This window comes from Strix aluco, chromosome 17 (genome assembly GCF_031877795.1).
Source record: "Strix aluco isolate bStrAlu1 chromosome 17, bStrAlu1.hap1, whole genome shotgun sequence".
Classification (NCBI taxonomy): domain Eukaryota; kingdom Metazoa; phylum Chordata; class Aves; order Strigiformes; family Strigidae; genus Strix; species Strix aluco.
This window is the reverse complement of record NC_133947.1, coordinates 15,031,038-15,045,576: the sequence shown is the minus strand read 5'-3', so window position 1 is coordinate 15,045,576 and position 14,539 is coordinate 15,031,038. Positions and strand designations below refer to the sequence as shown.

The window sequence follows — 14,539 nt, the reverse complement described above, 5'->3', positions numbered from 1 at the left end:
CTACGGGGCGTTCAGAGTGCGCCTGCCTGCTTTCCTGCAAGGGAGGCAGCCTGCGCGGCTGGAAGCCCGCATGTGGAGGGACAGTTACCTAACGCTGGTCAGCTCAGGGCAGCCTCCGTTCCCTGCAGCGGCTTGGGTCAGCAGCCTGCGTTGCTCAGAAGAGCATCCTCCGAGGAGGTGTCCCTGCTCCAGATTTCGGTCATGGGGAAGGACCAGGGAGCTCCCCGCTGGGACCAACCTCAGAAAAGCCTCTGCCCGCTTGCCAGCCAGCAGCTTCCTCAGGAGTGAGCAGCAGAGGTTTCTCTGGGCAGCTGTTTACCTCAAAGCGATTTTTCAGAGACATTTCAGTAGAAGATATGGGCTTGTGCCCTCAAAACACGCAGCAAAGCTGTCAGCGGTGCGGAAGGGAGCTGGGGGCAGAGGGGGCAGCTGGCAGCAACGCGTCTTCCTGTGGCAGGGAGCAGAGCTTGTCTGGGGGTGGTTTTATCAGCGGTCTCTGCTTTGCAGGTGTGTGAAAAAGAATATAACAAAGTCTGCTTTCCCCTTTTCCTGCCCTTTTTTATTCTTGATCTTTCTTCAGACCTTCAGATTTCTTCATCAACCAGGATGATTAAGAAGAATGATTAAAAAGAAGAAAGTTGCCACACACAACTTTCTGTCACTGGCTCCATAAGGATGTGCTGGCCAAAACCTTGTACTGTTTGGTCTTGCAAGATGTTCCCAGGCTTTGGAAATGATGCTGTTGCTCACTGGAGTCAGCCCTAGACCTTCTGACAATTATTGGTGGAAGAGGAGCCAGGCAGGGATAAGAAGCCCCAGATTTCTCCTGGGGTGTGGGCAGAAGCCTTGTGGTTGGGAACCTGGGTTGAGACCCTGAATTGGAGCGGCTCTCCAGCTGTGCTCTGTGGCAGAATTAGTTACAGATTAATTCATTAATTATTAATTACAGTGTGTGTTCTTGTCGAGGTGTTGCAGGAAGGATTGTTGTGAAGGGTGATTACAAAGTGCGGGACAAGAGCTGCTCCTCGGTGCAGACAGTTGAAGTGTCAGTGGTGATGCACCAAGTGCTCCTGTTATGGAGTGGTTTTATGCTTAATGTTCTTTCATTTAAAGGGTCTGAAAAATTAAACACTTTCCATCAAAGGGTGTAGTGAAGCCCTTTCTACTTCTTCTCCCTCTGTGTTCTCTAAAAGATGCTCGGTGTGAATGCTGGGCTCGCTCGGGCAACAGCGTCTGTGCCAAGATCTTTGCACATTGGAGGCAAGAAATGGTTTTAATAATTTGTAAAGGGGAATTTCCCTGAAGCAGCCTGTGCAGCACTGGCCTGCGCAGCCCTGGCAGTCGGGGCTTCTGCATGGCTCCCCTGGGCTCCAGGAGGTGTTTTTTCCATGGTGGCAGTGCTGGGTGCTGCCTGGCTCGCCGCTCAGCTGTGCTGCTCTCCCTGTTGCCTCGCTAAACCCTGTTGTATTTTCTCTTGCAGATTTTCCGACGAGCCGACAAGAATGGTGAGTGCTTTGTTCCTGCTGCTGCCTCCCCCTCCCTGCCCAGGTCTGGGCGAAGCAGCATAGCCCGTCCCTGCTGGGAGGTTTGGCTGAACGAGTGAAGGAGGATAAGGGCAAGCAGCTCTCTGCTGCAGAAAAATGCTTTTCTGCTTCGTCTGGAGGAAGAGGCTCTGGAGGCAAAGGGCCTGGCCAGGGGCTGGGGAAGTGGGCTCCTCCAGTTCAACGCCCATGTGCCACGCAGGACAGAACCCCTTCCAAACCCTCTCCTGCCTGCATGCTCACAACCTCTCCTCTGCACTGCTAGCAGCGAGAAGGGAAGGCTGTGCAGCAGGCAGCCCAGGGGCTGTCAGGCTTCTGCTCCATCTCTTGCATGATTGATTCAGTCTCTGCGCTCATTCCAGGGTTTTAGGTACCCTTGGTTGGGTGGCCCTGTTCCTGGTTGCCCAGGGGAGACCCTGGCATTTGAGAGTTAGGCTCTGCCCCTCAGTTTTTAATCTGTCACCCATAAACCAAGAAGTCCAAAATCACAAGTTGTTTTTTGGAGCCTTCCCACTCCCTCTTGGGCTCTTTTCCTTCACATTAGCTTGCAGGCTCCAGGAGCTGCTTTTGTTGCAGATCAAAATGCAGCCCAGGAGCTGAAGTCCTCCACAGACGGGAAGAAGAAAGCTCTTGAGTCAATGGAGAGATTTTCTTTCCATAAAAACCTAATGCTGTCTTCACTGTGCTGTTTGTAATGGACTCTGTGCTTGGACAGTCAGCTTGGACAGTCGTCTAAGTACAGAGTATCTGCATGTGTTTCTGAAAATGTTGCATGGGACCTTTTGGAAGGGGCTGAAATTCCCACCTGAAATTCCAGCAGCAGTGTCCCTGCTTGCCAGCGCTGCTGGGTTTTTGATGGGGACTGGTGGGACATGCTTTCAATGAGATATCAGCTCTAATTATCATGCACAACACGCCTAACCGTCCCACGCTCCTGTAGAGAGGCTGCTGGGAGGATTGCTGGGGCCTGTGTGCTTCTTTCTGCAGATATATAATTATTCTTCCCTTTTATTTAAATGCAGATGATGGGAAGCTGTCATTTGAGGAGTTCAAGAACTATTTCGCTGATGGGATCCTGAGCTCGGAGGAGCTGTGGGAGTTGTTCAGTGGCATTGACAGGCGTCATTCAGAGTAAGTACTGCGGTGGCACAGAGGAGGGGAGACGAAGGAGAATATAAAACTGCTTGACTGTAGATGGAGGACATTTGGAGGCGGGTGTGATAAATAGTCAGGGTGAGATAAACCTACCTCTTGTAACACACAGATGTTAAAACCCATTGAACACCAGCTACGAGCATTGGTGATGAGAGAAGCCAGACATTTTGAGAACAGTTGTTACCAGATTTACTGTAGTTCCGTAAAAGCAAGCATCCATTTAAAATTACATTATGTTAGTTTGAAAAATGTATTCCAGAAATATACGTTCTGTAGAGCAGGTTGTGTCTGCAGGAGGAGCATGTGGTGGTGTGAGGACGATGCACAGACTGTGCAAAGTCGCAGACTTTGCCACTGCTGACACAAGAAACTGCTTTTCACTTACATAAGAGCTGCTTTCCACCAGAAATGGGACTTAGGAGTGTAACTGTGAATTTAGGCCAGCTACTTTTAAAAAAAGAAACCCCCAAAGAACAGGAGAAGTAATTGCACTTAGCCTTGGTGTTCTCTTGATTGGTGCTATCTAGAGGAGTCCGTTGGGCTTGGCTGGGTTTCTCATCCCAGTCTTTTGGATATCAGCGTGGCCTCGCTGGGGTCCCTCTGCCCTCCTGGCCGCTGTGAACGAGCATGTCTTGGCCCTGGGAGAACCTGGCTGTTGATGAATGGCATGTCTGGGGGCTGTCTGGTCAAATGCAGGGGTGCTGCTGGAGGAGAAGGTGGCTGCAGCTTCCTCCCAGTCTCGGGCAGCAGGCTCATCTCTGGCTTGTGCCGCTTCCCCAGCACCCCAGGAAGCATCTCCCACGTCTCGCCGATGCCCTTGGCCCCAGCAGTGTCTGAGCAGGTCCCCGCCAGGGAGAGGTAACTCAGAACAGCCTTAGCTGCCCACACTGGTCCCAGGGCTTAGCAGGAGCCAGAGTAGCAGCACGTAGGGCCTGTGCCACGCCGAGATGCGAACAGCCCCTGGACGCCACCGAGCCACTGACAGCAGATCCCCAGCGGTCCCTGGCTGCGAGTCCCCCCATCATCCACCCAGGCCTGGGGGAACAGGGTGACTGACTCCTGCCAGCGGTGGGGTGGTGGGGCAGAGAAGTGGGCTGGTGTGTGTAATCCACTTTTAAGCCTGGCTGCCTGTTGCTGCCTGTCCTGCCAGCTGGGCTCATTGGATGTGAGCAGCAGGAGATGTCTCCTGAAAATACCTCTGTCTCTTTGGGCTGTGGGAGTTAGCAGTGAGCTTTCATCTGCAAATGCTCCTTTCCTCTCCATTTTGGGTGGCCTTGGGGTCATCCCCCACACAATACCGCTGGAAAACATGGGTTGCAGCAAAGCAGAGTTTCGACTGTGTCCTTAACTGAACGGTGAAGATCTCCTGGTTTACCATTGCTTTTAGGTCGGGCTTCTTCCGTCTGTCTAGAGCAGACAAGCAGGACTGACCGAAGCGAGTGGGCTGTCAGAGCTGGGCACGGCCCTGGCTGCAGCAGTGCTCTCTCCAACTCATTACCCGTAATGACGGTGTGGTAGCTATGACAACGTGGCAGTTGCAGCGTTGAGCTGGTGACATCTGTTAGCCAGGCATGACCATTGGGTCTTTGATCTCTTTCTGACATGAAGAGCAGAAGGGACCCTGCAGACAGAGCTGGTTCCCAAATTCCTGCGTTCAGTGACTTCAAGCAAGCGTAGGAGACGCCGTCCCTCCAGCCCTGTGAGGCTGCTCCCATTTCTGCAAGAGCAGAAGGGAAAGTCCGGCCCTGAGGCCATTCCAGGTGTAGTTCTTGTTTCTGTCCCTGACTGGGTCATGGTCCATGCGGGACAGGATATGGGAGGGGGCAGCAGGGAACTGTACATTTCTTCAGCTTCATCCCCAGCTCATGGAGGAGGAGGAGGTGGGGCCTCCCCGAGAGGGAGCCTCGCGCTCAGCTTCTTGTCTGGTGAGCAGCATCCTGCCCCCTGCAAACAACGTGGGGCAGCGCTGGTCTGCCCCAGCGCTCTGATCCTGCCCCAGAGCCATGTGTCTGCCGGGACGAGGGACTTGGAGAGACAGGCCTGTCCCCGGGGAGGCATGACCCTGTCTGTCCCCCGGGGCTGCCCGGGAACTGCTTGCCCACTGCACAGCTGCAGATAACAGAGATCGAGCAGTGTTCAGCATACTGGGCCTCGTAGAGGTCTCTGTGGCTCTGCGTGTAGAGCTGGACCTTCTGGCATTTGTTTTGGGGGTTTGCAGGGGGACTTGATCCTTTGTACAACATCTGGTGTCTTGTAAGGGCTGTGCTGGTGCTCTGCTGTCCCCTCGCTGCGGGGCCTGGACAGCCCCTCTCCTCTGGGCTGCCTGCTTGCCTTGCACTTGTAGGAACTTAATATTTTTGAGAGGTGGCTGAAATTTGGTGCCAAATTCAAGAGTTATGACCTGAGGTGATACTTGGAAGTATTACAAAGCTGGGAAGCAACTACAAGCTCTACAAACATATCTGGCATGCTTCTTTCATGTCCCGTAGCTTTTCTGGTGATGGAAAAGTTTCACCCTTAATCTGGTGGGTGGATTTGGCCACAAGGGTGCTGTGTTCATCAGGTCTAGGCTGAAACTTGTGTTTCTTTATCAGTGCCAGCCTGGCCCAAGGGGAGGCAGTAACAGAGACCTTTATACCCAGGCGCTCTGTGTCTGGGTAACGGAGCGCTGCCCAGACACGTCCTGACCCTCACCCATCACTGCGAACCTGCAGCTGCTCCCCTGAGTCCCAAAGCTGACATCTGGGAAGATGAATATTTCAGAGGTCTCATATGTTACTTGTTCTCCTTCCAGAGAGCCCACGGTGCCACACTCATCCTTTTCTCCTTGTCCTTCCTCTCCGACCTTCGCTCCACCTCCCATCCACCCGGCGCTCAGGTGGGATGCTGTGGCCTGTGCGTCAGGCACCTCTGTTGTGTTTGGTTCAGATTTTATGCTTCCCCATATGGCTTTTTTTTGTTCTGCATTTCTGAAAATTGTTCCATTTTGGCTTTAAAATATCTCCTTGCTCTAATTCTTTGACAAATTCAACTCTTTATTGCCATTTGGTACAACAGCTCGGTCCACCATTTCATGTAGCTTGTCAGGAAGCTCCACACCAGCTCTGGCACTGGCGCAGAACAGAAAGATTCACCTTCCTGGAAAAGTGCATTTTCATCCACTGAAATGCCTGGGTGAGAAGAGAGAGATGTTTTTGAAGGGATGAAAAAATCTCCATTGCTGCAGAAGCGTCTTGGGAGATGTGGTTTGCTCTCTGAGCAGCCGTGTGTCCGTCTGCAGCCCAGCCAGGCGGGATGGCAGCAGATCCCAGGGTCTCACAGGGACAACTTAACGGAGAGTTGGTTACAAAGGGCTTTGGACTGGACGTTGTAGTGTTGCATGGGTCGCATGCCTACTACTCTTTGCAGGGGACTGTGAAACCTGCCCGGGGAAGCATCACATGGACCTCATGTGTCTTTCTGTCCTGCATCTGTTGGGAAAACTTAGAAAAATAAGGTCTGGCAAATCCTCCTTTGCATGAGAGTGGTCAGATGGTGGTGGCAGGAATTGGGTACAGATTTCCCAGAGCCTGTGTCTCTGACCTTGAGTGACAAGTGAAAGAGGTGGGAGTGCTGACTTGGGGGTTTTTAAAAACTCTCAGTGGAAATAACCTCAAGACTGGTTCTGTGGAAGAAGGGACTTGTGTGAACTTTCCTCCCCTCTCTAGTCAGAGAGTCGGAGCCGCAGCATCTACCAGTCTCTGAATGATGGAGAGTGACTGAAACACTGTGGGTTACACTGGAAAGGTTTGGAAACCAGACCTGTGATGGCAGCAAAAGTTCCCAACATGATAAAAATAAAAAAAATCCCATCTGCTTTGCTGAAGCTGATTGCTGTTTTCTCACATAAATTCCAGGCGCACTCTGACAAAATCCCGACAGCATAATGATGACAAGATCCTTCATCATCAGTTCAAGCTTAATTACAGTTAATCAGTGGTTTGAGCGCAGTCAAAATACAGCTATGTGGAAATGTGAAGAGTCTCAGGATGAGTGTTTTGGAGACAGAGGCTGGCTCTTCTCTTGGAGTGGGAGAAGGGATGGCAGAGAGAGGAGCAGAGCAAAGCCTGCTGCCCCGTTGCAGCCCTGCAAAATGGGTTGGGGTTTGACGTGCAGGTTCTTTACGTAAGCTCCTCCTGGTTTCTGGTACGAAGTAGCTTCTAGTAGCATGAAAATGGCACCGCTGGCCTTGTAATTTGCTTACTGTGCTCTGTCCTGCCCCTGACCGTGCCCTGGGGGCTGCCACAGGATGCAGGAGGTGGGAAGAGGTGTCTGCGCCGGGTTGCTGACAGAGCAGGCTGCACTGGGAAGGGAGCAGATCTTCCACGGGACAGCTCCCAGAGGGCTGGTGTTTGCCACAGGATCTTGGCAATTGGTTCAGTGTTTAACTGTTCAGTGTTTTAGTGATTGATTAGTTAACATTTATTTTTAAGCAGCAAACAGACAAGATAGATATATATTAATAATCTCTGGCCTCTCCCTAAAAGCCGTAGGGTTGGTGTTGGTCGTAGCTCCTTCTCACACGGACATCTGCTCGCTAGAGCCGAGGTGGGGAACTGGGCAGTGGGATGAGCTGGTGGCCCCTTCTTCTTGCTGGTGCAACCAGTCCCAGCCCCAGGTTCTTGCTGGGGACAGATGCAAATGCCTGGGTAACGTGTGCATTAGATGTTTCACTGTGTATTTTGTTATCTCACGTCCATATCCCTTCTTTTGTGATTTTTACCCACCTCTTGGCTGGGAACCAGTGGTTGCAGTTATTACTCTGGGGCACAGGTCTAACAAGCAGTGCTGCGGATGCTGCGGTGCCAAGTCTCTTGTGGCAGTGCAGCAGCAGTGGCTCTGCAGGCTCCAGGCAACTTTCAGAAATAAGTGGAAAAATTAAGAAGGAGCAAGACATTTTTCCAATTTAAATTTGTGCTTCAAACCCCAGTCACTCTATTTAGCAGGGCTGTGGTTGGATTCATGGAGCTGCTCAGAGATGGGATAGCAAAGTTTGATGGAGTGGACTTGGCAGAAGAAGGGGCTGTGGTTTTGCTGATTATCTGTATTGCGTCTCAAGGGAAACACTATTTTTTTTATCCACTTTAAAAACTGTCTGCAGTTCCAGGACAGTGCGCCAGAGCCCTGCCTTAATCAGCTCCTGCGGTAGGTGTTTAAAATAGATGAGCCAAATCACATCCTAAAACTGCCTGTCTCCGTTGCCTAAGGCGGCGCCTGATGCAATTAGCTAAACAGAGGGGTCTGCAGTCCCACTGCTGCAGGTCTGTGATGACATCTTGCACCAAAATATTTTCGTGACTTGAAGCACTGCCTATTATTAAAGTACACAAAGTGGAAGCCCAGCAGAAAGAGAGACACAGTAACCAGCCTTTGATGTCTGGGGGAAAAGCTGTAGAAAAATTTTGCTTAAATTATTACACCTGTTCCTGGCATGGCATTTTGGACACTTTGCACACTTTCCTCTAATTTTACCTGAGGGCGTTTTTGCCTCTTTGCCCTGTGAGCAGTGTCAGAGGGGGGACAGGGTGATGCAGCCGTGGTTTGACTTCCCCTGGGCAGTGGCACTCCAGCTGTCCTTGTGCTTGGAGCCCAGCAAACTCCGGGTATCACTGGTTCCTCCGTGTGTGACAGCACACTTAAACTCTTTCGTGCTCTCTTCCACTTTCACAATCAGGATTAAAAATGGTTGTAATTATTTAGGGGATTTTGAGACAGCAGAATTTCTTGAGCAGAGGCTGATTTGAATACATGATGTCCTGGGGCCTTTCCCTGCAGGCTCTGCAGGTGATGCCAGGCATTGCAAGCAGCTCTGCCTCTGTGGCTTTGGCCACCTGAGCATATCCGACAGCTTCATGTGAACCCATGGCTCTGCTTGACATCCCTTCCCAAAAATGTGGCTGTTTCTGGACATTTCCTCCTCCTTCTCCACCCCAGCAGCACCTTTATTAGCAGCAGGAGGGACCTGGCTAAGCCCTGCAGGGACACCAGCATTGATTCTCCAGGGCAGTGCTCTCTGTTACTGAAAATGGGTGAGAGGTTGGCCCCTGCCTTCAGATTTTTGGATGCAGCTCCCTGATTTAAGGCCTTCACAGCAGGAACAACCCCTCTCATGGGCTGTGAAACCCCCTGGCCTGGGAGCCTGAAGGCAGCCCCACATCACCAGGCTCTGAAGGCCAGGAGGAGGAGCAGCTGGGGGCTCCTGTGGGACAGATGGGAGAGGAGGGGGCCTGGTGCCATGGGGCAGCCGTGAGGGAGGACCTGGGCTGAGGTCAGGGGAAATAGGAGGAGGGAGCCCTGGCTGAACGCTTCACACCTTTGGGGGAAGAGGTTGGCTTGAAGAAGCAGCTTCTAGGACTCGTCAGCTCCAGGGCTCAGAAATGGGGCTGCCAACGCAGCTGGCCAGTCCAGGGGTGCAGGACGCTGCCTATCTCCCCTGACCTCTCTCCTGGCCCCATCATACTCTCACAGGCACTTTCCCAGCACACTGCAGCTCCAGGAGATGTTGGTGGAGCAGCTTTGCTTGCTCCTTCAGCCCCTGAAGCAGAGGTGATGCTCTGCATCCCTGCCTGGGTGCCGCAAGTGCTGGGCATAGCTCCTGAGCAGCTGGCTCTAAACTTGTGCAGCTTTTTGTTCTTCTAATCCAGCTCTTGGAAGTACATGGGAGGAGCAGTAAATCCACTGGGGGCTCAAAACAAGCCCTCAAGACCCTGCTCACCACAACTGTTTCTCCCCAACCAGCCCTACCATCTAACAAGAATTTGTTTTTCTGTTTCTTGCAGTAATGTGGAGACGGAGAAATTGTGCGGTAAGTAGGGTGATATCCCTGCCTCGGAGGGCTTCTCTTGAGGGTCTGTGGTGGGGCTTTGTGCATGTCTGACCTGGGCAGGACTGGGCAGTCAAGTGGCATTGACAGTCCCTGTGCCTGAATCCCAGCACAGAGGGCATCTATGCTTTTCCCAAGAGGATGGGACATTCTGTCCCTGGGGATAGGAGAGGACTCTTCACTTCAATGCTGGAGAGGGCCGTGAATGCTCCCCTGCAGTGCTGGGCTGTGCATGGGAAGCACCAGGTGCAAGGCAGGCAGAGATGGAGGCACTCGGGAAGCTCACCATGATCTTCTGTCCTGCTCCAGATTATTTCTCAGCATATCTCGGGGAATACAGGAATGTGCTTTCCGCCCTGGAAGCCCTCAACTCTGCGGTCCTGGCAGCCATGGACAAAACCAAGCTGGTAAGGATGGGACCGTGGGAGGGTGGCGGGGCAGGTGGGTGTGTAAGAGAAGCTGTGGTGATCTTAGCTGCTTGCTGAGTGTTAAACTGGGGTGTCAGAGGCAGCAAATATGGTACCTCCCAGATCCACCATCCTTCAGTTGTCTCCATGTGCAGTGAGTGCTGCAGCAGCACAGCCTGCAGCCTGCCTGAAGGAGGGGGAGCCGTGCTGGAGGGGAAGGGTAGAGCTAGTGCTTTTGTGCTCTGGAGATGTCTTCTTCCTCGTAGGGCTCTGGCTACAGTTGTTTCAACAGCTCCTTGCAGACCGCTTGCAGGGTCCTGCCTGGGGCCACTGTTTCTGGGAGCATCACTGATAGTCTTTGTGTTGCACCTCCGAGCCAAAGCAAGGTCTTTTCCACAAAGAGTGTGACATGAAATGAGGGACTCCAGGGTTGAGCCTGCGCTGGACTGACCCCAGCAGCTTGTGCTCAGCACAGCCTGTGCTAACAGCAACAAAATAAGCTGCGGAAGAGGGGGCAGGACCCACTGGGGCAGGAGAGCTGCTCTGGGAAACAGCGAGGCGCTTGGGAGAAGGTAGAAGATGGTGAATTTCATTGACTCCCAGCCTCGTGCTGAGTTCATCCCTGCAGTGAATACTCTCCCTCTCCCTGCGGCTTGTGCTGATGGGAGGCAGATTGGAGGCTGCTAATTAGGGCAAGCAGCCTCCTGCTTTGTGAGCCCCCCTGCCTCTGTGTCGGAGAGCAGAGGTCTGCAGTGCACAGCCTCACAGGCTAAATAAAGCTGCAAAAAAGCAGTGTCCAATACTGGAAGGGACCCTCCTCAGGAACCAGCAGCCCCCTTTGCACTTAAAATGTATTAAATGGTTTAGCCATGGGGTTGGGGCTGATGCTATTTCACAGCTGTGGGAAGGGCCTGCTCTTTCTTTCCCTTCGGTGTGGTGGTTTGATGCTTGGTAGGAAATGGATGAAGAGCATCATCCTGTGCACGCTGTCCATGGACCTGTTGATCGGACAGAGAGGTGAGGTGGGACCAGTCCTGCTCTCAGCTCTGCAGAGTCATTGAAGTGCTGTTTGTGCCTCTGTAGTGTCAGTCACGATCTTGCCCTCTCTTTGAGTTTCCTCTGGCCAGATCCAGTCTCCACAGGATCTCCCTGGACATTGTGAAATTCATTCCAGGAGAGGGAATCACTTGAAAATGCATTTTCTCTTTGGTTCAGCTGCCTGACCCCTTCACAGTTATTAAATGCAAGTCCAGAGGGAGAGAATGAATCCTCTTCAGAGAGCTATGCATTATTGCAGTTCTTTTCTGTTTTGCTTTTTTTTTTGGTAATGAATTTGTATATTCACATATTTCTCCAAAGGACAGCACAATTACTGTCTGCCTAGCAGTACTGGCATGATGCATTCCTTCACTTAATAGTTTCTGGTGCCACAGGTGTTCGCTGGAAAAGAGAATCAGATTTTCCCAGTTGAAACAGATTTTTGTGGACTTGCTTTTCCACCCCTATTTGGATCCACGTGGAGCCAGGGGGCCAGGGCAGCCTGACGTTCACAGTGCTTCTCTCAGCGGTGAGGTCTGTGCTGATGGGGTGCTCTGATCCCAGCCCTGAGCTCCTGGGTGCCCCGATGCAGATACTGACCCTCCTGGGAAGCATCTCCCTGCGCTTCCCTGCGCCGCTGGGCTCTGAGCCGGGGAGAGGGCAGGAGAGGGCAGGGCTCCAACCCTGTGGTCAGGGCTCTTGTGGAGCTGTGGGAAATTGCCGCTGCTAGAGTCTGGCCTTATTACCTACTGTGACCTGAATACATTCCCACGTTTGTGTTTCCAGAATGGGACTCAGTCTTGGGTTATTATGGGATTAGTGGGTTTATTAGGTTGGATTTTAGCCAAAGCTCACACCTCTCTGAGCCAGGGGAGGGGGCAGAGAGCAGAGATGTCCCATATGACGCATCTGTCCCTCATTTCTGTTGATTGAAACACCTCTAATGCTACCAGGACTGAGGACTGAGAGCCCCAGCTTGGCAGAGACCACCCTCCTGGAAGAGCTGAATGAAACTTCATCCTGGGGAGCTGCTTTTGCTGGAGATGCAGCCATGCAGTGCACTGAGCAAACTGGAAGAAACCTGCCTGCTCTGATGGCCCTCAGCATAAAGCTCTGCTTCCCGAGCAGGGCTGTGGAGTCAACAGATATGAAGGATCTGCAGTCCCTGCCTGTTTTCCCCCGCTGATTTAAGAGAGCTCTGTGTCACTCCCGAGGAGGCAGTGGTACCTGGGCTAGCTGGGAGAAGAAGGGAGAAGAAGGGGATCTCTGACTTGGGCTGAGTCTCACCTATTGAGCCACAGCATCTCTTGGTTAGGACATGGTCCATCTCTGGTAGTTCCTTACTAATGCTGCCGCAGGGTTGCTCACCCCTGCATCCTCCAGGTACTTACCCCACCGCTGTGAATAGGCTCATGTGAAATACCAGCCCACTTTACAAGCAGAAAGACAGACAGGGCTGCTTTGTTCGTACAATGAAAGCAGAGCCTGGGAGGTGCACTGGGCTTGCTCAGACCATGCCAGGGTGATGAGCCACAGGGAGGAGAGAGAAGGATAAGGAAGCCAAAGCTCGGAGAAGGTATGCTGTGGCTCTGTTTGGGAGCTGTGGTTTGAAGCAGTGCTGCCAAAAGCCTTTTTAGTCTTGAGGATTCCCACCTCCACGCGAGCTGTCGCAGTCGCTGTGGGCCAGGGTCCCCAGCGTGGATCAATGGCCTGTCTCAGTGGCTGTCTCCCTGCTGGCAGGATCCTCGACCTGCTGCCTGCTGTGCACATTGCTGACTGCAGGATAAGCACTGCGATAAAGCATGGGAAAGGCAAGGCGGGTTCGTCCTTCTCGCTGTGTAAGTGACTGCAGTTACTGTAGGAAATAGGGTATGTGTGGGCAGCAAACCTGCTCGTGGTCTTTATGGATCCACAGGTTCGCAGGAGGAAACCAAATCATTTAGGGGTTCCTCACTGGGTTGCTAGAAACATGGTAAAGAAAAGATGCCTTTTCAAGAAAAGAGGATTTTTCTCCAAATTCTGTCATTCCTACTTAGATTTGTAAAATATAACTTGATAGCTATGCTTCAGGATACTAATTAAAGCTTATCTTGCAGCTAAACTTTGCATTTGTAATATAATAGCGTCAGAGTAAGAAGTGAACTGTGGAAATACCTTGGGAAACAGTCTGATATTTCTCACATGGGACCTTTATGCTAAAATCTTTCCATTCTCCAGTTTGCATACGCTGCAAACTAGCCCATAAATACCTCTCCAAGTCAGGCACTCTTATTTCTCCTTTGGCAGGAATTATGAGATCACCTATTCCACTCTGTCCTGAGCTTAACTATCATCATAAGAAACTAATAAAACCTCTCAAAAGCAGAATTATAGCAGCTCTTGGCAACTTTGGGATTTTCATCTGGGTCAGCGGAGCTGAAATACCAGTCCATGACCAAAAAGCCTTGTCTTGTGCTTGCTGAGTTATTTTCTCTGTGACTCCTTTCCATGAGTCTTTGCTGTGAGCAGAAAATGCTGTGCTCAGTGAGACAGAACACGTTTTTATTGAGCCTCTAACAGAGGGGTTTGAACTACATGCTGCAACACCTGCCAAGAGGGTTTTGCTTGTTTGTCCTAAAGTGAGGAGTGCAAAGGGGGCCGGGCGGCTGAACTGAAGAGAAGGTGCATTATTCAAGTGATTCCCTCCCCTGGCATGAACTTTTCCAAGTTGATGCAGAAGGGTGAAACAGCATTTGGGGCTCTCTTGAGAGATGGTAATTTCCATCCTTCTCGCTGGTGCGTTCCCCTGGGCGTGCTGTGTTTGACGAGGTGAGAGACAGGAGGCAGCTGGCTCGTCGTGTGCAATGCTCGCCCCGAAATACTGACACGTCTGCGTGGGATCCTGCTTTGCCCTTGCAAGGTGGGCTGGGGCGTGCTGGGCCCAGGAGGATGGGGAGCCTTCTGCACGGCAAGCTTCAGAGCCGCATCCCCCCCGAGCATGGCCTGCCCCAGGGCTGGTAGTTGGGTTTTGGGGGGTGACACTCCCGGCTGGTGCCTGTGCCTGTGTGTTTGAGGTGTAAGGACTTTGCTGGGGTGAGCCACAGGGCTCAGGGCAGGCTGAACGTGCCCCCCTCAGCTGTGACACGATGTCGGTGGGAGCAGCTGCCTGCTCCTGTGATGAAGCTCCATCCACCAACATCATCCACAGAGGACATCAGGATTAGGCCGCCCTCAGGAGGAAAGTTGAGAGGATGGGCAGTGCAGGGAGGCTGGCTTGGCACTGGGGTTTCTCCAGCACCTGGCCCTTTGAAGGGGAGCGATGCGGCTGGGGAGAAGCATCCGGTCCCTGTGCAAGGGGAAGTGTCCATATGCCAAGGCTGTGGGGGCCACAGCCAGCCCCTGCGGGGGACTGGGGAGGATGGGTTGGGGATGGGATCGCACCTCATTAAGTGGGTCCCACACGGCTGCGGAGGCTGCTTGCTGTGGGAAGTGCCCTCTGTGCGGAAAGAGGGGTGACAGCGTTTGGATTTGGACCAGCTCCTGAAATGAAACAGCCT

At 52.4% G+C, this 14,539-nt stretch overlaps 1 protein-coding gene across 2 annotated transcripts in view; it reads left to right on the top strand.

Moving 5' to 3' along the window:
- NECAB3 (N-terminal EF-hand calcium binding protein 3) overlaps positions 1 to 14,539 on the top strand; it is a 30,515-nt gene that overhangs the window by 3,767 nt on the left and 12,209 nt on the right. Inside the window, exons 2-6 of one of the 2 annotated variants that reach the window (XM_074842868.1) lie at positions 1,481 to 1,505; positions 2,564 to 2,672; positions 5,491 to 5,574; positions 9,515 to 9,540; positions 9,868 to 9,965. In XM_074842868.1, coding sequence (XP_074698969.1) covers positions 1,481 to 1,505; positions 2,564 to 2,672; positions 5,491 to 5,574; positions 9,515 to 9,540; positions 9,868 to 9,965 — 342 coding nt within the window. The remainder of the gene's footprint in view (positions 1 to 1,480; positions 1,506 to 2,563; positions 2,673 to 5,490; positions 5,575 to 9,514; positions 9,541 to 9,867; positions 9,966 to 14,539) is intronic. The other variant, XM_074842869.1, reaches the window with a different exon arrangement.